The sequence below is a fragment of the Plasmodium sp. gorilla clade G2 genome (assembly GCF_900097015.1).
Source record: "Plasmodium sp. gorilla clade G2 genome assembly, chromosome: 14".
In the NCBI taxonomy this organism is placed as follows: Eukaryota; Apicomplexa; class Aconoidasida; order Haemosporida; family Plasmodiidae; genus Plasmodium; species Plasmodium adleri (nom. inval.).
The window spans coordinates 2,570,239-2,594,631 of record NC_041706.1 but is presented as its reverse complement, the minus strand read 5'-3'; the positions used below and the strand labels follow the sequence as shown (position 1 = coordinate 2,594,631).

Below are 24,393 nucleotides of genomic sequence, written 5' to 3'. Positions count from 1 at the left end.
ATATACTTAATATATGAGTATATTTATATATGCTAATTTGTAATTATTTTATGCTTTTATAAAAATTAAAGAATATACACATATAATATATGTAAATATATATTTTTTTAATTTATTTTATTTATATATATATAATATATATATTTTTTTTTTTTTTTTTTTTTAATGTACAAATAATATAGTAATATATTATTTAATTATTTTATATATATATATAATATATATATATTTATTTTTTTCATAATTCTACTTTTTTGTTAATATATATAAAGAGGAAAAATACAAAATAAGCATTACATATATCTATATCTATATATATATTTTTTTTTTAACGTTATTTATTGTATATATTATTTATTTTATATATTATTTATTTATTGATTTTCATTTTGATGGTAATATTTTATTAAAAAGAATGGAAGATAACAACGTGAACAATGAACAAAAATTTAATCCGAATTTGTTGGGAATGGAGAATAATGTTACTCAAGAACCAGCAGTTGAAACGGTCGTAGTAGAACCAAAGAAAAAAGTCGGAAGACCTAGAGGTGCTAGTACAAATAGTAAGGTTATAAAAAAAGAAGAAAAGGTTTCTACCTCATCATCTGGTTATCCAGGTGTTAGTTGGAATAAGCGTATGTGTGCTTGGCTAGCTTTTTTTTATGATGGAGCATCAAGAAGAAGTAGAACCTTTCATCCAAAACACTTTAATATGGATAAAGAAAAAGCAAGATTGGCAGCAGTAGAATTTATGAAGACAGTTGAAAATAATGGTAGAAAAAAATCCGGAAAAGGTAGAGGTAGTAGAAGTAAAAGCAAACAATTAAATGATGAACATTTCAATGCTTTACACAATAATGATCTTGGAAACAGTATGAATGGAATGAATGCTCATAATAATTTACAAATGCAATTGATGTCTATGAATCCAGCTTTTTATATGCAGAGTTTAAACAGAAATTTTAATATGTCTGCAAACGAAAGAAATAATATGTTTAATTCTTTGAATAATCATTCTGGATTAAATGGACCTCTAAAGGGTATGCAAGATCACAATGGATTATATATGCATAATCATGTATTTAATAATATGCATTTATTAAATAATTCTAATATTGGTTTGAGTAATAATAGAAATAATAACTCTAATAACAACAATAATAGTACTAACAGCAATAATAATAGTAGTAATAATTTACATTATTTGAATGAATTAATTTTCAACTCAAATTTATTTCATGGAAATAATATGGGATATCATGAAGGAAATGTGAATAATGGTGTAAATGAATTATTAAATCTTGATGACAATGTTGGTTTACATAATAAAGATGTAGAAAACTTGATGAATGTGCTATTTAGGCAGAATTATAATATGAACATGAATATATCAAATATTGATAAACGTTATTTACAAGGAAGTAATGTTGTTATGAATGGACCACAAGGAAGTAACAATAATAATAATATGAACAATAGCAATGTGAATAGCAACAATAATAATAATGGTAGTAGTAGTAGTAATAATAATAATAATAATACCAATAATAATAATAATAATAATAATAATAATAACAATAATAACAGTTCGAATAATAGCAGTTCCAATAACAACAATATGAATAACAATAAGAACAACAACAATAATAATAATAATTCTAATTCTGGTAATAGCAATTCATCACAAAATCAACATATGTATCTATCAAATCATAACAATGATATATTTGATAATAATAATAATAATAGTGGAAATAACGATTCAAATAATAACAACCAATCAAATATATCCAATTTTTATGATTATAATTTTGATTTGTATAGAGGAAATGTATCACCAAATATAATGGATATGGTTCATCGTATGAATAATCATATGAAAGATGGAAAAAATTTGGATACTTTAAATGATGATATTGGAAATGATTTAAATTTTCGATTACATGAAAATTCAGCTTGGATAAATCAATTGAGACAATCACATAATAATTTATGCAATAATATAAATAATAATCATTGTGATTTATGTCATACATCATCACCTGATCATAGTCTTAAAGGGCAAATGGAATTAAACAAAAGAAAAAAATCTGCTTCCAATCTAAATAATAGAAAAAATGATTTATTAGAAGATAGCGTAAATAGTTTTGATTTGAATATTCCATGTTCTTGTTCATCACATTTGAGAAATCAAAAGAATCATTTCTGTGTCTATTATAACCAATCTAATTCCTCTTCACAAAATGATAATTATAAAAATTATGTAAATTGGAATCCTAATTCTAATAACAATTTAATTAATAATAGTATTGATAAAAATGATACTCCTTTAGATAATTCTAATGGAAATAATAATGGAAGGAATTTAGGAGATTCCAATTTATTATGTATGACACAAAATAATAATGGATCTAGTTCTCAATCAACAAATGCAAAACATTTAGCACAAACAATGGATATGAACCAAAAACAATCCTCACATACTTCACAATATTCTAATAATCCAAATTTACAAGATATACAAAACCAATTTAGTTATCAGAACCAGCCAAATATTAATATGGATATGCATAGCCAATTAAATTTATTAAAACAAAATTGCAATTATTCTCCAAAAAGTATGAACAATAATAAAAAAAAAAGTACTACAGGAACATCCAAAGATTCAAGTAGAAAATTATTATCTTCTCATCCTTTAAATATGCCTCTAGAACAACAACATCAATCTTCCAAAAAAAATAGTTTAAGTTCATCCTTCTTAGAAAATAATTTATGTACCAAACTAAATAGTATTATCAACTTTGAATGGATAAATAATGATTTAAAAATGAATTTAAATGCAAACAAATCAAATTCATATGATAATTCTGAATCATAAAAAATAAAAAAATATAATATTTGTATTTTTTATTATATGTATATATATATATATATATATATATATATTTTGTGTGTATATTCAAACATATACTTATCTATTATATATATTATAATAATTCATATAATTATAATTTTAATAACACAAAATGTTATTATTATATTATAACTAAATGTATTTTTACCAATCTTTTTTTTTTTTTTTTTTTTTTTTAAATTATATTCAAATTAATCATATTTTAGTTATACTAATTATGATAAAAAAAAAAAAAAATTAAAATAAAAAATAAAAAATGAAAAACTATGATTTTAATTTTCTTCAAAAAAAATAAATAAAAAAACAATAAAATAAAATAATTATATATGTAGATATTTTATTTATTTATCTATATATATATTTTTTTTTTTCTTATGATTTAACAATAATATTTTTAATACATATATATATTATATGTATTAAAATATATATATATAATTTTTTTTTTTGAATTTATAAAACTATATATTATAATACATATATATATATATATATATATATATATATATATGTGATAATTTTTTTTTTTATTATTAAAAGCTTTAGTTTTTTAATTATTTATTAAAGAATTTTTTTTATTTTTTTATTTCATTTATTTTTTATATTATGTCTAAAAAAAAAAAATGAGAAAACTCTATATTGCTATATATAATTTTAAATAGTTTTCATATTTAATAATGTGTATATGCTTTCCCTAACTTTCTAATTTTTTATGATTTTAATATAAATAGCATTATTCTAATTAATCCCTTTCATGGGAAATTATTATATTTAATAAGAAATTGTTTTTCTTTACAACTTATATACGAGAAACATCAAAATTAGGTGTTCCTCCTTATTTTGATATTATATATAAAAAAAAAAATAAACATAAATAAAACTATGTGAATTCATAAAAATTCATAATAAATATATTATGATATTTCATTAGCATCACATAATACTGTTATTATTATATCAAAATATTAGATTGAATATAATATAAATTTTTTTAAATGTGTGGGTCTCAATTAATATTATTAGGTTTTTTTTTTATTTTGTGTAATTTTCAAAAAATATAATAGCATATAAACTTTTTATAATATTAAATATATTACACATATATATATATATTTAATAAGTTGATAATTCTTTTTAATAGAATATTAAATATTATATTTTTTTAAAATTTTATTTTGCTCACTAAATTTTTGAATATATATAACTTCCTGTTCTATAGGTTTGATGTAAAAAAAAAAATAAAAAAATAAAAAATTTTTTATTATATAAAAATAAAAATACGTAAGAAAAAAAAAAAAATGTAAAGGAAAATTTTTTCTTATATTATTATACTTAAAAGGTTTCATATAAATATAAGAAAAATATTCACCATATATATATATATATATATTATATATATATTTATATGTTTCATTTTAATGTCTAATTTTCTTCTTTCCATGCAAATGGTTCAAAAGGTGGTGCCTCTTTTTTAGATGTTTCCTCAAAATTTATTTCAATACATTCTGATGGTTCTAAAGGCCTATAAATACATTTAGAAAAGGTGGAAATAAATAATATGAATGTGTTTAATATATAAAGACACACACATATATATATATATATATATATATATATTTATTTATTTATTTATTTATTTTATTTTTATTTTGTTACGTCAAATCCGTTAGCATAATAAATCCAGATTTTCTTGTTGAGAGAACAGGAATATATCTAGTATTTGGTATATATTCTATGTATTTTTCTTGCATTTTGATAACCCTACAGGGATTTTTCATATCGACCTATTAAAATAAAATATAAAATAAGCATATATAAATGTAACATATATATACATTATATGTATATCTTTTTAATATTAATTTTTGCCTTACCACATTATTATTAGAATTTTCATTTGCTGCACTTTTACTTTTGGCTTCGGATTTTTTTCCTTTTTGTACATTGGAAATATTACTTCCATCTTGTGCATGATCATGAGTGTTTTCATCGTTTGCACTACCTTCAACACTTTCAGCATGGGAAACATGACTAGATTGACCAATAGTAGCAGCAGTACTTAGAATTTCTAAGTTTTTCATAGATTTCCCATCTGATAATACTGAACTATTATCATCTTGTGCTGTTCTTTCCTTTGTTATCTTGCTATCATTCTTTTGTTTTTTTAATTTCAATGTTTTTCTCTTGGCAGTTGTAGATAACACTGCTGTTACTGTTTCTTTTTTTTCTTGGGTTTTTTCCTTACTTAAAAAGGAAGGATAATCAAAATTTTGATTATTACTAGTGGAAAGAATAGAGAAATTTTTAGGTACTTTCATGTCTTCAGTCAATCCAATTAAACATGTTGGCATGAAGGTTAAACTTATCATATGGATTAATGGGAACCAATACCACAACTGACTGAATAAACAAAAACCTGCAGCTGCTTGTGGTCTTATAATATTACCTCTTCTTGTAAAGAAAGTAGATATAGCGTTTCTACCACATATATCTAATAAACCAGCACCTACTATAGCACCAAATTTAGCAATAATATCTTCATGTTTATCTGATAAAATTTTCATAATTTCATCTTTATATTTTTTAAAGTTTGGATTACAATGTTCATTAGATTGTTGAAAAATTAAACCTAATGATATAAATGCACTTTGTCTAACAAAATCAGTTGTGTCTGTCAACAAAGGCATTAGCATATTTATGGCATCTTCATTTGCTGTTGCAGAACAAGCAATACCTAAAGCTAATGCAGCTCCATAACGTACATGAGGATTATAACTCTCTATTAATAAATTTAAAAATTTTGGTACTTGATTTGGTGAATTACATAATACAAATCCTAAAGCTATAACAGCTGCTCTTCTAACATCATCACTAACATCTGATACAGAAAAATGTAACAATTTCTTTATTATATGTTTATTGCAATTTGATAAACCACAATAAGCCATACCTATAGCAAACATTCCACCATATCTTATAATAGCATCCTTATCAGTTATCAACTCTTCGATTAATGTATCTGCTTCTCTTTCTTTCTGGAACACAACGAAACCTAAACTTATACTACATGCTCTTGTAATTTTTTCATGTTGTGTATCATGAGCATATGCCAATAATTCGTCTATACATTTATCATCACCACTACCTAATTTTAATAAACCTATAGCATAAGCAGCACTTTCACCAGCTACGGCTGAATCAGAGTATAAGACTGCTTTTAGCTCATCATATGTATTTTCATCATTACCATCTCCTAAACACACCAAACCTAAACCTAAGCAACAACCATGTTGCAATACCTCATCATTCATATTTGATTTTAATTGAGACATTAGATAGTTCTTTACCTTTTTGTCATTGGTATTATAATTTGCATGAATTAATCCTAAGGCATACAAAGAACCTCCTTCTGAATATACACCACTAGGAGCAAGTCCTACATTTATATTATTGGCAATTTCTCTTGATACATCATTATAAGGTAAGTGGGTAGATAAAACCATAAAAGACTCATTAACATGTCCTTTATATACAACACCTAAAGAAGCAGTTGCTGAAAATTTCGCCCAGTTAATTGCTTTTGATAACCATTCAATATTTGAACGGAGAAACACATCACAGGTAGTTCCTGTTTGCATTAATGCGTGTGCTAAAACAATTCCATGATGTGTAATACTACTTCTTGAATCTACTATATTTTTATATGTATCTAATAAAATTAAATCTGCATGATTATTACGATGCAAAAATTCAATATATAAATTTCCTGTAATTTTTCCTGTTAATATATATAATAGTTTTTTCATTCTATTATAAAACATATGTTTTTTACTGATATGTTTCAATACATCTTGAACAATATTATTATTATTATTATTATCATCATCATTATTATTATAAGTAGGTTCATCATTTGTTAGGTTATCATTAGGTTTATTATTATCATCATCGTTATTATCAGGATTTTTATTATCATTATTATCTTTATCTTTATCTTTATCTTCCTTTTCGTTATTTTTTTCGTCTTGTTGTTCACTCGTAATTGCATTACTTTCTTCCTCTTTATTATCTCCATCATTATTTTCTTCTTGTGGTGTAGTAACAAAATACTCTTCACCAAAATAATATGATTTATTTTGTATTAAGTTTTCTTTTATTTGTCCTATTATATTTCTTAGAAATATTTTATTTTCAAAATCTACTAAATCAAAAGATATTTGATAAGCCATTAAATGATAATTATGTAACAAGTTCAATAATATTTCAGCTATTTTTTTATAATCATCTATATAATATAAACATTCACATAAGTTAATATATTCTGTTTTTAATTCTTCTTCAGATAGTGAAAGATATAAATTTACTAATAATTTGAAATACTCATTTCTAAAAGATTTGTTCATATTTATATGTTTCTCATTATTAATAGAGTGAGCTAATATTTCTATTTTATTTTCTGCATTTACAATTATATATTCTACTTTATCTAAACGTCTAGCATCTAAAGCAACACCTAAAGCTTCTTTAATATCATTACTTTTTATGCACACATCTATCATTTCATCAACAAGTATTTCCATTTTTTGATTAATTTCATTATTAAAATCAAATGTGAATATATCTCTTTCCTTATTTAAAAGTTCATTGTGTGAATTAACTTGTCCAAAATCATTATTATTGTATGCATTAAAAGTATCGTTATTATTAGTAGTCGTATCATTTATATTATGTTGATTGTTATAATCTATATTATATTGTATTTCTCTAATTTCGACATATTTCTCTATACATTTCGCTAACATGGTCTCAACATATTGTGATTTCTCTTTAATATTAAATAATTTACCAGCACATAATGCATATTTTAAAGCTTCTGTATATTTTTCCAAATGAAAATATACTTTACTAGCCAATAAATTAGCTAATTCATTACCAACAAAATCTTTATCTTCACATAATTCTTCTATCTTCAATATAGAATCAGCTAGTTCTGGCCAATATATATCTACTATTGCATTCAATTTTTCTAGACCAAAAAGTTTTAAACTTGTTTCTTCTTCATTTAATAATGCTATTACACCAGAGGCCGACGTAACAATATCATTTTTACTAAACTGATTTTCAAATTTCATTTTGTGTAAAACCTAATTATATATGTATGTAAATGTATTATATTTTTTTTCTTTCTCTAATGCTATTATTATACGAAAAAATAAATATATGAAAAACTAAAAAATTATTTATAAACACATATATAATATAATGTAATAAAATATAATATAATATATTAACTGTTCGTTATTAAGCATTAATCTAAATATTATTTATATAAGTAATATACTTTCTCTTTCTTTTTTCATTAATACATATATATAAATATATATATATATATAATTCTTTTTTTATTTATTATTTTTTTTTTTTCTTTTATGATGAAAATATATTTATAAGCAAATGAATATAATATATATATATATATATATGATATATTCATTTATTAAAGTTGAAAAAAAATTACAATTAGATAATTATATATAAATGGGAAAAAAAAAAAAAGAAAAAAAAAAAGTATATTATTTATTTATTTTATTTTTATTATTATTTTTTTTATTTTTTTTTTTTAATTATATATTTATTTCATTTTAATTTTATTTTCTTTTATTTGAAATTTTATATACATAACATTTTATAATTCATATATACATATTATATATAAATATATAATATACGTCATATATTTTATTTTTTCTGCCCTTATTATGTACTTTATTATTGTTTAATGTTAATTATTTTAAATTATGTATATTATTGTTTTAACCTGATATAATGTATCAATTTTTCTTTTATACATATATAAATATATATACATATATATATTATATATATATATTTTTTTTTTGATATATGAAAATAATATTAATAAATGATTATTTATATATAATCTTAATATTACAGGTATATATGTATACATTATATTATTATATGTATATATACATATTAATATAAAAATATAAAATATTTATGCACATTACATATTTATTTTTGTGTGATAAAATAAATAAAATAAAATGTATTTTATAAGGAAATACAATTGAAATATATAACACATATTATTTTATTATATATATATATATATTATTTTTTTATATATTTTTTTTTTTTTGGTTTTTCAATAATATTCATTTTGTTATTTTTATTTAAATCGCATACTTTTTTTTTTTTTTTTTTTTTTTAGTTACTATGATTTAATCTGCCTAAAATTAATTAGCAAACTTTATTTTCCTTCATATGGATTGTGTGTTAATTTATTAATATATAAGAAAGTTTATCATGTATATAATTATAATTATTCTTGTTATAAAATTGAAACATTAATTTAAAAAAAAAAGAAAAAGAAATTAAAATAACATTTGAACATTTATCTACAATTTATTATATAATATTCTGGTCTAAAAGTATATTATCATTTATTTAGGTTTGTATTCTTTAAGGTATAATCTTTTATTATACTTGTATGAATATAATAGTTTATTTAATATAATTCACACATTACAGAAAAACAAAAAAAAAAAAAAAAAAAAAGAAAAAGAAAAAGAAAAAGAAAAAGAAAAAGAAAAAGAAAAAGAAAAAGAAAAAGAAAAAGAAAAAGAAAAAGAAAAAGAAAAAGAAAAAGAAAAAGAAAAAGAAAAAGAAAAAGAAAAAGAAAAAGAAAAAGAAAAAGAAAAAAAGAATATCATTATAAATATATATATATTTTTTTTTTCTTCTTTTTCGTCTGTGTTTTCATTATAATGAAATAAATATATTTATTTTAAGGAATGTCAATTAAAACAAAAAAGTAAAAAATCATTTTGAGTTATAAATTCTTATACGATTTAGCATAATACATACATATATATATATATATATATATATATATGTACATAATTTTTTTTTTAATTTATGTGATTAAGGGGAAAATAAATTTTACTTTTTTTTTTAATTTTTGTGAATTCTTAATTTGCAATATTTTAATAAGCATATGTTGAAAAACAAAGAAAAAAAGTTTGCATATATTAATATTCAAGATAGAAGCACACACTTATTCTTATAATATGAAAAACATATAAAAATGTTCTTTTTATAGGAAAAAAAAGAAGAATACTTAACTTTTATTTCTTTCATTTATTATTTTATTTTTCGTATTCTTTCTATAAAATTTATATCAATAAATTGAAAAATGAAATAAAAATATATAACATTTTGAATATTTCAATTTCTTTTGTTATAACTTATTTTATTTATTTTTTTTTTTTATTTATATATTTCATATTTAAAAGGAATATATATTGATACATAATTATGTAGTTATATATATATATAGAAAAAATATATATTTTAAAAGTTAATATAAAAAAATTGTACAAATATTATATAAAATTTATATACTATATTAAAAAAAAAAAAAAAAAAATACTAATGTGCATATAATTTAAAAAAAATTAAAATAATTTAGCGTACTATTAATATTTTAATAAATATAACAATTATGGTCATGATAAAAAAAAAAAATATATATATATTTATCTGATATCTATTAATTAGCATTTAAATTCATAGGTTATATTAAAAAAAAATATATATATATAATATTTATATTTCTTATATCCATGTGTGTATTCTATATATTTTTGAAATGCTTTTTTGTAAACAAACAAATAACAAAACTAAATAAGAATAATAATTAAATAAAAACATTTTAATAATATTTTTTTATAACATTTTTGTAAATATAAAGGAGCTTTATAAAGATATATTGTTACATATATATGTAAAAATTATATATAATATATATATAGAAAAAAAATATACTTATATATTTTTTTTTTTTTTTTTCATATCCTTAAATTATTTTAAGTACGTTCATGCGATGTTATGAGTATAAATTTTATTTTGGCGTACAGTAGACTTATATATTTATTATTATTTTTTTATTTTTATTTTAATTAATTATTTTATTATTTATATTAATTTTATTTATTTATTTATTTAATTTAATTATTTTATTTTTTTTTTTTTATTATTCCATTTTATATATCCCCATGAAAAAAAAATAAATATATTTACACAGTTATATTTATATTTGTTTTTTATTTTTTATAAAAATTGGAAAATATTATTTTATTGTTATTATTGTATTTTATATAAATATAAATATATATATATAATAATAATAATAATAATAATAATAACTAAAATAAGGAAACATATATATTAATAAAAGTATGCTTGCTTTATTTTCTTTTAAAAGGGAAATACAAGCATGAGAACAATTATATATATATTATTATATTATAATATTTTATTCAAATATTATATTTATATTTATAAAAAATATTACTTATTTTATATTCTTTCTTCATATTTTTTCTACATATAAATTTTATTATTTTTTTTTTTTACTTCTTTTTTTGCTTGTGTTTTTTATAATGTTAATTTTCATACCTGTTGATTTATAGCTTAAATATTTTTTATATACATCTTTGTAAATATGAATTTGTATGTATAATTTTATATGTATTTTCTTATATGTATTAACACATATATATATATATATACTTTGGAAATTTTTCTATATACAAACTTATATAAAATATATATATATATATATATATATATATATAGAAAAAATATATATATTAAAAGTTTCTTAATATTACTTTTTGCATTTGCACTCAAGGAATGAATACACATTGTATATCTATATCTATATCTATATATATATACAAATATAATATATATTTAAACATATATGGAAAAAAAAAAAAAAAAATATAAAAATAAAAAGAAATATAAAAAAAGAAAATAAAAAGAAATACAAAAAAAAAAAAAAACAAAAAAAAAACATATATATATATTTTTTTTTCTTATCATTTTCTATATATATCTTTTATTATTTATTATCCTATTTTTGCATATGTTATCTACATAATAATGAAATAAAAATATTTAAATAATTTTCCATTATACATAAAGTATTTTACATAAAAACTTTATATATTTTCAGATTATACTTTTTTTTTTTATTATTTGATTTTTTACGATATATAGTAAAATTTATTATTTATTCTGTTAAAATATTTTATTCTTTGTTATCTTTTATTGCCGTATTTTATAATTAAATCCTTCTATATATACATATATTTATTTACATATATGAACACACACACACGCACCTTATAATTATTACTATATATATATTACAATATATTAATCAATTATAGGGTCTATTAAAAAATATATATATATATATATATATATATAACATATAAGTTTATATTTATTCTAGTATATATATAAATTTTTATGTACACAAGTATATGTATATATATTATATCATATGTCTATATAATATTTTATTCGAATATTAAGTATTTTATATTCATACAAAAATTAAACCTATAATTAATTTAATTGCATAATTTATTTTATTATTGTATTATTTTTACAATACATTTTTCATAATAAAAAAATGCATTTATAGAAGTATGTGTGTACATGTTATTATGTATTCAATAATTATTTATATATGTTATTCTTTTTTTTTTTTTTTTTTTTTATTTAATATTATTTATCCATGTTGTTTTGAGCATACTTAATTGATAAGACTACATTGTTCTTAACATTTTAAGGTAAATAATAAATTAGGTTCAAAGCGGTAATGTATATAATATGTATATATATATATAATATAACATACATTTTATTATATTTTAGTATATTATTTTTTTCATTTATGAGAACAATATATATGGAATATAAAAAAATTATGTTTATATTATTATCCATGTAAATATTCTTATTTTATTGATATTTTCTTTTTTATATATTTTATTAAATGTAATACCATATATATATATATATATATTTATATATATATATATATATATATATATATATATATATATATATTTTAAAAATTCACAACATAAAAGAATAAAATAATTTCTATATATAAATTAAAAATTTCCTGTTCATATAATTATTATATTCTTAGATATATAGGCACCTAATTAATATATATATTTTGTAGGAATTCAAAATTGATATATTTTAAAATATATATAAATATATATATATTTACTTATGTGTTATATTGATATATTGTAGATATATATACAAATTTTTGTAGTAGTATTATATTTACCATATTATTTTCACATATATAAATATATATATATATATATATATATATGTATGTATGTATTTTTCATCAATATATAATTCTTTTTTTTTTTTTTTTTTTTCCTATTATATTTATTTATTTATTTATCGTTCTAATGGAATTAGAATTGTCTTATATTTAATCATATAGAGATCCAATATATACATGCATATATATATTATATATATTATAATACTATCAAATGAGAAGGGGACATAGAAAAATTGAAAGAGATAGCAATATTCCTTCTGGTGGAATGGGATCGAGCTCAAGGAATACTAATTGCAAAAACAATAACGATCAGGAAACAATTATAATTGATGATGATATTAATGACAGACTTCATAATAGGAGACATAAAAAAAGACGTACGCATTTACATAATTCTTTTAGTCGACAAAGCAAAGAGACGAAATTATGTGAAGAATCTAGTAACACAAATAAAAGATCTATAAATAATAATTACAAAAAAAAGAATGACGATTCAAAAAAAGAAATATATATTATAAGTGATACATCTGATGATACGAAACCTAATAATTATAATAATTATAATTATAATAATAATAATAATAATAATATGATTTATGAAAAAAGCAATACAGGTACTTATTTTAATAAAAAAAATGAATCTAGAGAGAAAAAAGAAAATATAAGTTCTTCATTAAATGATGTAAGTATTAATGATAGAAACAATCAAGTAACAAATGAAAATATAGGAGTAGATGGAAATGATTCAATTAACAAGAGCAATAATATTAATGAGAAATCAAATAATTTACAAAATGTTAAGGATACTACTAATTCTATAAAGAAAAAATATAATTCTGGAAATACTATGCGAATGAAAAACTATAATAATACCCATGAACAGAATACGATTATTCAGAATAAAGAAACGGAAAATAGCAGTTCCATCTATAATGATAGATGCAATAGAAATAATATAGTAGATATTTCTAGAGAACCAAAAAATAAAAGCAATGAAGCGATACATCCTATGACATTAAGAAATAGAGCTGGAAGTAAATGCATGAAACAGTATTTACAAAATGATGAAGGAAAAGAGAATGAAAACAATATACCAAATGAAAGACCAACAAGAAATGTCACAAAGAGAAACGATAATATAGAAAATGAACAAAATGAAAATCAAAAAAATATTCAAGAAAGAGATTCCCTAACAAATATTAATATCATAGAAAATGAAAGGGATAACATAGGACCCAATAATGAAAATAAACAAAATATCAAAAAAGTTAAAAACAAAAGAATGGATGTGGAAATATTTGATATATGTAGAGAAGAAAGGGGAAATTCTCAATCAAATATTCGTGACATTGTTAATACTAATCCAAATGATTTATATGATGATGTAAATGTGAAAACTAATTTTGATTTGAGGATGTTTTATTTATCAAATATAATTAGATATTTGAATTGTAAATATGTGGATTTAAATAACTACCTTAATGCAATGGTATATAAAAATAATAAGAATATTGATATGCTAAATATTATACATAGAAGAAATTATGATAACCTAAAATATATATATTTCGATTTGCATTTAGAAGAAAATAACAGTAAAATATCATCTGGAGATATATATGTTCTTTTAAATCCTAAACTTAATATAGAATACAATAATAATAGGTTTGATTTTTGTACGACATGTATTCCATCAAATTGCCGTCGTCGAATAATTAGGAAAAGAGTTTTTAATCCTAGTGATACTATTATTAATAATTCTGATATTAATTCTATTAGAACTAATAACTGGTATACACCTGATTATAGAAATGTTCCTGAAGAAGAAATATATAATCATGAATTTTCTGACAATAGTGGAGAATATAATTCATTTTACAGAAGAGTTAATTCTTATAGAGTTAATAGATATTATTGGAATAGAGATACCTTTATAGCAAGGACCATAAATTTGAATTGTGATAATAACATGAGTGTTTTTTACCGTATTGATAAGATTACATATGAATATAATATAAAAATAACTTTTGATAATTTCTGGAATATTGCTGATCGAGAATATAACCATGTATATTATTATTATTTTGATTTTGATGCTAACCAATATTATACATATAAAATAACTAAAATTGGACGTACTGGAAATTCTAGCTTTATTAAACAATTCTTACTCGATATGAAACCCGCATTTTGGTTTTTACAAGATATTTTAATTTATTGTAGCTTAGTATATCATTCCTCATATATAAGATATGATAAAATGACTTCGTTTATGAAATTTCATGATTATGTACAAGTATTCATACAAGAACATATGAAACAATTCTTGGAACGTTTTGACGCTATTCAAAATCCTATACAACCTAAATTTATTCATAATATGAAAGCATTTAGAAAAATGGAATTTATACTAATTTTTACTCTATGTGAAGTAAGAACAAAATTTGATGCATCTAACTCTATTGCTCATAGAATAGATGCATTCTTATCAAATTATTATTTATTTTGTGAATCTGATAAATTCAATTTTATATATCGTGCTCATACTCTTGGATTAATAAATGCTGATGAATCTGATTTATATACGAAAACTAATGCATTTTTATCTATGTATGATGAATACTTAACCATAAGAAAACGAAATAGTATGAAGATACCAAAATTATTTAATTCATTTAATATACTACTTGAAGCACTTATTTATAAATGTATTCAATATGATATTCTGAATACGGATATAAGAAATAATAAAAAAGAAAGGGAAAATACTCAAAATGGTAGAAATATTGGAAATTTTAAAAATGGTTTAAATTCAGCAACTTTTGTAAAAACAGAAAAAAGTATAAATATTGGAAATATTAGAAATACTGGAAATATTAGAAATACTGGAAATATTAGAAATACTGGAAATATTGGAAATACTGGAAATATTGAAAATATTGGAAATATTGGAAATGTTAACAATGTTTTAAATTCTTCAAATTTTTTAAAATCTGAAATTCATGAAAGGAATAATACTAATCAAAATAGGGGTAAAAATGTAGATCCCTCTGGTATAGTTACAGGAACAGTTCTAGATGAAAATGAAACAAAAATTATAATGCAAATTAGTAATATTTTAGCTAATTGTATATTAAGCGAAATAATTTCTAACATGGTAACAATGGAGTTTCCTAATAAATATTATCCACATGATAAGGAAAATATATTTATATCATTCTTAGAACAATTACATATATGTGATGATTTTAGTTGTACAAATACATTGTGTTATAGATACTTAGTTAGATATATTAATGTTTTAGTTCAAAATACTGTATTAAGAATATTTTTTTTAAGAAATTACAAATTTTTAGATAATAGTGTTATTGATTATTCCAAAATATACACAATTTTAAAATTAATCTGTACCTTTACACCTTGTTATAATTCTCAAATTGTCAAAATATCTTGCGTGTTTATGGTTTTCGTACTTATGAATAAGACTTTAAATCGAAATACACAAGATTATTCAATGGATTGGGACAATCCATATTTTGAAAAATTAAAAGAAAATTATTACCCAAGTAGTGATCCAGTAAGAGATGGACTTCGAAAACCAAATCATATGTTTGGAGTCCCAATAGATGTACTACGTTTTATAGTACCAAACCTTGATGAATGTAGACCAGAAGATTTTACTTACCGTCCTGCATATAAACCCTTTGAAAATTTATATTATATGCTAGATGGTAGTGTTCGTATTATCCGTGATCATATACCATATACTTTTTATGTTCACAATATTTGTTCTAAGAAGATGCGTTACAAGAGAAGAAAGATAAGCCCATTTAATAAAATTTTATATAAAAATTTTAAATCCATAAAAAAACAATTTACTTTGTTTCCTCTTCGAAACATATTAAATTTATCTCATCATTCGACTATATTCCAAAATGATATTCTTGTATTAGTAAACAAAATATTAACCTCTTACGAATGGCATGGATATGGTGCTTATCAATCATTTATAAGTAAGTGGAAATTTAAGAAAAAATATTCTAAGTCCTATACATCTAATAAAAGTATTGATGAAAATATTAGAAGTATAGAAGATGACTTAGCTAATTTAGATGAACGCAAAAAAAATAATATTAATGAACCAAATAAATTATTTGGTAAAAATAATGAAAACAACACAAGTACTAATAATAAGAAGATAGAAGAACAAAATCATCCAAAATCTGTTGGCACAACTCCACAAAGAAACAAAAAAAAATTATATTGTCAATCAAATGGGCAACAAAATTCTAGACAAATTCCAGAAGAAAGAAATATTAACATAAATTCACTAATTAATAGTTTTATATATGATAAATCAGATGATAAAATAATATGTGAAGAAAGTAGTAGTTCAAATTATGAAGAGGGAAATAGTTCAAGTTATGACGAGGGAAATAATTCAAGTGATAAAAATATTAGTAATATAAATAATGAAAATACAAATTTGTTATATAATAAATTAAAAGGTGTTTTCTATGGAGATTATAAATTTTTCAAACCTTTTCATAAGTACATATACAATAAACTTGAAAATGATATAAATAAAACAAGTGAAATGTATAATGTTATAACACATTGGTTAAGTATTTTGGAGAGGACCAATAGAATGAATAAGATGAACGGTGATAATAAGGTGAATGATGTGAATAAGATGAACAGTGTTAATAAGGTGAATGATGTGAATAACATGAATGGTGATAATAAGGTGAACAATGTTAATAAGGTGAATGGTGTGAATAAGATGAACAGTGTTAATAAGGTGAACAATGTTAATAAGATGAACGGTGTTAATAAGGTGAACAGTGTTAATAAGTTGAATGGTGTGAATAAGATGAACAGTGTTAATAAGGTGAATGATGTGAATAACATGAACAGTGTTAATAAGGTGAATGATGTGAATAACATGAATGGTGATAATAAGGTGAACAATGTTAATAAGGTGAATGGTGTGAATAACATGAACAGTGTTAATAAGGTGAATGATGTGAATAACATGAACAGTGTTAATAAGGTGAACAATGTTAATAAGATGAACGGTGTTAATAAGGTGAACAGTGTTAATAAGTTGAATGGTGTGAATAAGATGAACAGTGTTAATAAGGTGAATGATGTGAATAACATGAACAGTGTTAATAAGGTGAATGATGTGAATAACATGAATGGTGATAATAAGGTGAACAATGTTAATAAGGTGAATGGTGTGAATAAGATGAACAGTGTTAATAAGGTGAACAATGTTAATAAGATGAACGTTGTTAATAAGGTGAACAGTGTTAATAAGTTGAATGGTGTGAATAAGATGAACAGTGTTAATAAGGTGAATGATGTGAATAAGATGAACAGTGTTAATAAGGTGAATGATGTGAATAACATGAACAGTGTTAATAAGGTGAACAATGTTAATAAGATGAACGTTGTTAATAAGGTGAACAGTGTTAATAAGTTGAATGGTGTGAATAAGATGAACAGTGTTAATAAGGTGAATGATGTGAATAAGATGAACAGTGTTAATAAGGTGAATGATGTGAATAAGATGAATGGTGATAATAAGGTGAACAATGTTAATAAGGTGAATGATGTGAATAAGATGAACAGTGTTAATAAGGTGAACGATGTGAATAAGATGAACAGTGTTAATAAGGTGAACAATGTTAATAAGATGAACGGTGTTAATAAGGTGAACAGTGTTAATAAGGTGAATGGTGTGAATAAGATGAACAGTGTTAATAAGGTGAACGGTGTGAATAAGATGAACGGTATTAATAAAGTGAACGATGTGAATAAGATGAACGGTGTTAATAAGGTGAACGATGTGAATAAGACCAAAAATATGAATAAGATACCTGGTGTGAATAAGACCAATAACATGAATAACATATATGGTGTAAATAAGACCAATAACATGTATAAGATACATTGTTTGAATAAGGTGAATAATGTAAATAAATTAAATGAAGTAAATAATTTGAATGAAGTAAATAAGTTGAATGAAGTAAATAAATTGAATGAAGTAAATAAGTTGAATGAAGTAAATAAATTGAATGAAATAAATAAATTGAATGAAGTAAATAAATTGAATGAAGTAAATAAATTGAATGAAGTAAATAAATTAAATGAATTAATTAATTTGAATGAAGTAAATAAATTGAATGAAGTAAATAAATTGAATGAAGTAAATAAGTTGAATGAAGTAAATAAATTGAATGAAGTAAATAAGTTGAATGAAATAAATAAATTGAATGAAGTAAATAAATTGAATGAAGTAAATAAGTTGAATGAAGTAAATAAATTGAATGAAGTAAATAAATTGAATGAAGTGAATGTGGTCAAAGACTCAAATAATATGAATGATGCAAATAATTCAAGTGATGCTAGTAATTCAAGTGATGTTAATAATTCAAGTGGTGCTAGTAATTCAAATGATGCAAATTATCCAAATGATGAAAGCAATACAAATAATAATACATCAAATAGCACAAATAATTCAAATAATAATACATCATGTAGTTCGAAGAACACTACAACCAGTAGCGAAAATAATGATTCATTAGAAAATAAAAGAAATGAAGAAGATGAAGATGAAGAAGACGATCAAAAAGATATACAGAAAGAAAAAAATAATTTAGAACAGGAAGGTATGAGTTCATACGAAGATAGAAATAAAAATAATGAAACAAATATTAATGAACAATATAAATTTCATTTATCAAATGATTTGGGAAAAATATATGATACATATAACCAAGGAGATGAAGTTGTTGTATCTAAGAATAAAGACAAATTAGAAAAGCATTTGGATGATTACAGGAATTATTATTATTTATCTAAAGCAACACTCATGGACAAAATTGGAGAATCACAAAATAATAACAACTATAATGTAACTATTTCAAATGAACTTGGAAATAATGTATCGATAAAACCAAATTATGATCAGAATGATAATATAAAAGAACAAAATGATTCAAACGTATTTAAGAATAGTGATCATTATAATTCGTCTTATGATAATGTACACACTGTTAATGAATATAATATGGTATTTAAAGATTACTCAAGACAAGATAATTTAGAGATACAAACAAGTGGAGAAAACAAGCAATATTTATTTAGCTTAGATAGTAATGATTATGATGATATTGATGATGATAATAAAAATAATAATAATATAAATAATATAAATAATAATATGAATAATCAACACAATTATCAAGAGAATAATATTAACACAAATAATAACTTTTTTTACACTCCTAATTGCCAAATGCAAAACAATTCATATATGAGTGGAAATGAATTGTATCAGCCATTATATAATACATATCCTTCAAATGTTATTGAAGAAAATTCTTCTATAAACAACAACTTCATTAATGCATCATCTTACATGAATAACAACAACAGCACTAATAATACATTCATTTCATGTATGAATTCTAATTTAAGTTCTAATATTTCCAATAATAATAATAACACATATTCATATAATTTATATAGTTCAATGAACAATACTTATATAAATAACGACGATGAAATAGGAAATAATGATATTAATTCAATCATATTGACAAATAATACTGTTATTAATAATTATGCAGGTAACAATCAAATGCAAGAATCCTATATAACACCAAACACGGAATTTACTAATAATATATCAAGCCAAACACATTCAAATTTACAATATTATACACAATTCTCAAATAATATTGAAAACAATAATTATTATAATCTGCAAAGTGGAAATAATGAAGTGGAAACACAACATATCTCCCAAGAATATAATACATCTCGTTTAAATGAAGAATATATGAATAATAATGTCCTAAATAATAATGTGAACGCTTATAGTAGATGTGAATGTAATAATAATCAGAATAATAAGAATGAGAACATTAATGGTACCAATTTTCTTAATGGTTCGGAATGGAACAACAACATGATTAATATTTCTAATGTTCAGAATTCTCAAAGCAATGAAACGTATTGTAATAACATCCAACCTAATGTAGATTACTCTAATATAAATCAGAATTATGGAATTTCTATTGAAAATAATAATATCACAGATAACAACCTTAATGAAAATAATGGAACTACTGGAAATAATACATATATTTACAATAATTTTATGTATAATAGCCAGAACGACATTTTTGAAGGACAGGGGAATAAAACACTCTTGGATTATAACAACATTATGTCAACTGGTATAACATCCAATGAATATGTAACTAATACAAATTATGGAATAAATAATATGAATAATAATGTACAAAATAGTTTAGAAAATAATTATATTGGAAATATGAATAATTTGATGAATGAAATAGAAATGGGTTCTAACAATTTTGCATATATGAATGAGAATAATTTATGTAATATTAATAATGATAATAATATTAATGATAATAATAATAATAATTATGCATATAATATTAAAAATCATGATAATTTATTAAATGGAATAAATCAGAAAGAATCTAATAATGTATGTGGTATATTTATGTCTGATAACAATATACAAAGAATAACATCAGATGAAGGTTCCTATAATAATAACTCATTATCGCTATATAGAACAACAGTTAATGAATTAGAATTTAATAATAACAATTCGAATAATTTATATTATAACAATAATTCTATGACAAGATGTAATATTTTGAATAATAATGTAGGAAATAATAATAATAATATAACTATGTCTAATAATATGATACACAACGAACTTTCAAACCAAACGAATAATAATAATTCTTTTAATTCAGTCAATGAAAGCAATAATTTTAATAACTATACAAATATTAATAATTATCATGGAAATATGGATTTATTACCTTCACAACAAAACATACAAAATAATGATGTGTTTCCTTCAAATAGCTATGAAAATATAACTATGATGAGTAATAATAATAATTCAGCATATTCCAATAATTCAAACTATTATGTAAATTCTATAAGGAATGATAACAATTATAGTATGATGAATAATTTCAATTCCTTTCAAAATACAACTGAATATATGGTACCTCAAACATCGTATAATAATAGTCTTGAAGATAATGGAACAAGAATAACATATCCACATGTAAGTGTAAACAACTTTAATGTTTATCCAAACATGTATAATGAAAATAATACAAATAATATAAATAATACAAATAATATAAACAATACAAATAATATAAATAATATAAATAATATAAATAATATAAATAATACAAATAATACAAATAATACAAATAATATAAATAATATAAATAATATAAATAATACAAATACTATAAATAATACAAATAATAACATTTTCCAAGCATATCCAAATAATGTAATTTCTCCATATAATTTATCAAATAACATAGAGAATAATAATTATTCATATACTGGATATAATTATACGAATGCTGGTTCAAGCATTAGTAATAATATGAACATTTTTACTAATGTAATGGATACGAATTATAACATTAGCAATTCAAATAATCATAATGTTGAAGAACAGACACAAGAACCTGTAGTTGAATATAATAATAATATTGGTACAAATTTTAATACATTTCAAAATAATATTAACAATAATAATTTTACTATAAATCATAATAACATGAATAATAATAATAGTAATATTAATATTATGTATAATAATAATTATAATAATAATAATAATATCCAAAAGAATAACATAACAGAAGTACCATATTCTAATATTAATAACCCTTCATCTTATAATATAGGCACCAGAAGGAGAAGAAGAATTGGAAATAATGGACCACCAAGTGCTGAAGAATTAAATAGACTACTTAATGTACAACACTTGACCATACCAGAAATAGCTACTATTTATGGAGTTCACAGAACAACTATAGCCAGATGGTGTAATATAAGGAATATTACAACATATTCTATGAGTAATTCCCCAGGGAAAAGAAAAAGAAATGAAGATAACAAATAAAGTAGATCTTTTCTGAATCTTCAGGACGTTTCAAATAAAAGAAATAATAAAAATGTGTTTAAATATATATATATTGGTATCTCTATTATTTACATATAAATATGTCTTTTATTTTTATTTAACATATCTATTATGTTAGTATTACTTATATATCAATAGTAGTTTAACTATATGCATTATATCATAAGATTTGTGTAAAGAAAAAAAAAATATATAAATATATATAATAAAAGTTCTTTTTATTATATTTTTATTTTTTTTTTTACACACTAATCAATTTTTCTTTTCTTTTCTTTTTTTTTTTTTTTTTTACAAATATAGATATTTTTTTCATATATAAATTATTTATTATTGTATTCCATATTTATACTATCACCTTACATAATAATTAAAATATTAGTATATATTTCTATGCATAATATATTTATAATGATATTTTACATTTATCCTGTCATTATTTTATATATTAATAATATTTTCTTTTTTTTTTTTCATTTACATTTACTTATATATATAATTATAATTATTATATTATCCAATATTTTGTATTCTTTTATTTACATATTATTTTATACATTCCATTTATGCTCTCATTATATATACTTAATTTTTTTCTACACTTACCGTAATTCAATATAATTAACTCACCACATAACTTACACAAAAAATTTAATTCAATTATAGATTTGACATTTAAATGTTTTATTTATTTAAAAAATTAATATAAATATAAATATATATATATATATATATATATATATATATATAGATATAGATATATATTACATCAGTTTTTTTTTTTTTTAATAAAATCTTTTAAGAATTATTCTTATTGGTAAAATTGTACAAAAACAAAAAAAAAAAAAAAAGAAAAAAAAAAAAATGAAAAGAAATAAAATAAAGTAAAAATAACTAAATGGTTTTAATAATGTTATATAAAATAAATAAAATAATAATAATAAAAATTAAAATTAATAAATAAATTTACAAAAATTATACACCTAACAATAACAACAATAACAAAAAAAAAAAAAAAAAAAAAAATAGAAAAAAAAAAAAAACCAAAGGAAATGCAAAAAAAAAATAATAAAATTAATGGAAAATAATAATAAATATAAATAATACAATCAAATATATAAAAATTATATACAGAATATTTATTATTTAAAACAAATATTTATTTAACACATCCCCAAAAAAAAAAAGAAAAAAGAAAAAACATATAATTTCTACTTATAAAATAATATGGATATATAATATATCATTTTTCATATAACTACCATT

General features: G+C 20.5%; 3 protein-coding genes across 3 annotated transcripts; 2 read left to right on the top strand and 1 right to left on the bottom strand.

The window, feature by feature from the left end:
- Positions 1 to 415: 415 nt before the first annotated feature.
- PADL01_1466300 (transcription factor with AP2 domain(s)) lies at positions 416 to 2,878 on the top strand (the record flags this gene model as incomplete). Its single annotated transcript, XM_028684967.1, has 1 exon — positions 416 to 2,878. The coding sequence occupies one exon, from the start codon at positions 416 to 418 to the stop codon at positions 2,876 to 2,878; it is 2,463 nt and encodes an 820-aa protein (XP_028540993.1).
- A 1,458-nt stretch (positions 2,879 to 4,336) lies between these two features.
- Positions 4,337 to 8,046, bottom strand: PADL01_1466200 (26S proteasome regulatory subunit RPN2, putative; the record flags this gene model as incomplete). The annotated part of the gene is made up of 3 exons (XM_028684966.1): positions 4,337 to 4,436; positions 4,571 to 4,698; positions 4,789 to 8,046. The coding sequence occupies 3 exons, from the start codon at positions 8,044 to 8,046 to the stop codon at positions 4,337 to 4,339; spliced, it is 3,486 nt and encodes a 1,161-aa protein (XP_028540992.1).
- Positions 8,047 to 13,320: 5,274 nt separating this feature from the next.
- Positions 13,321 to 23,109, top strand: PADL01_1466100 (conserved Plasmodium protein, unknown function; the record flags this gene model as incomplete). Its single annotated transcript, XM_028684965.1, has 1 exon — positions 13,321 to 23,109. The coding sequence occupies one exon, from the start codon at positions 13,321 to 13,323 to the stop codon at positions 23,107 to 23,109; it is 9,789 nt and encodes a 3,262-aa protein (XP_028540991.1).
- Positions 23,110 to 24,393: the final 1,284 nt, after the last annotated feature.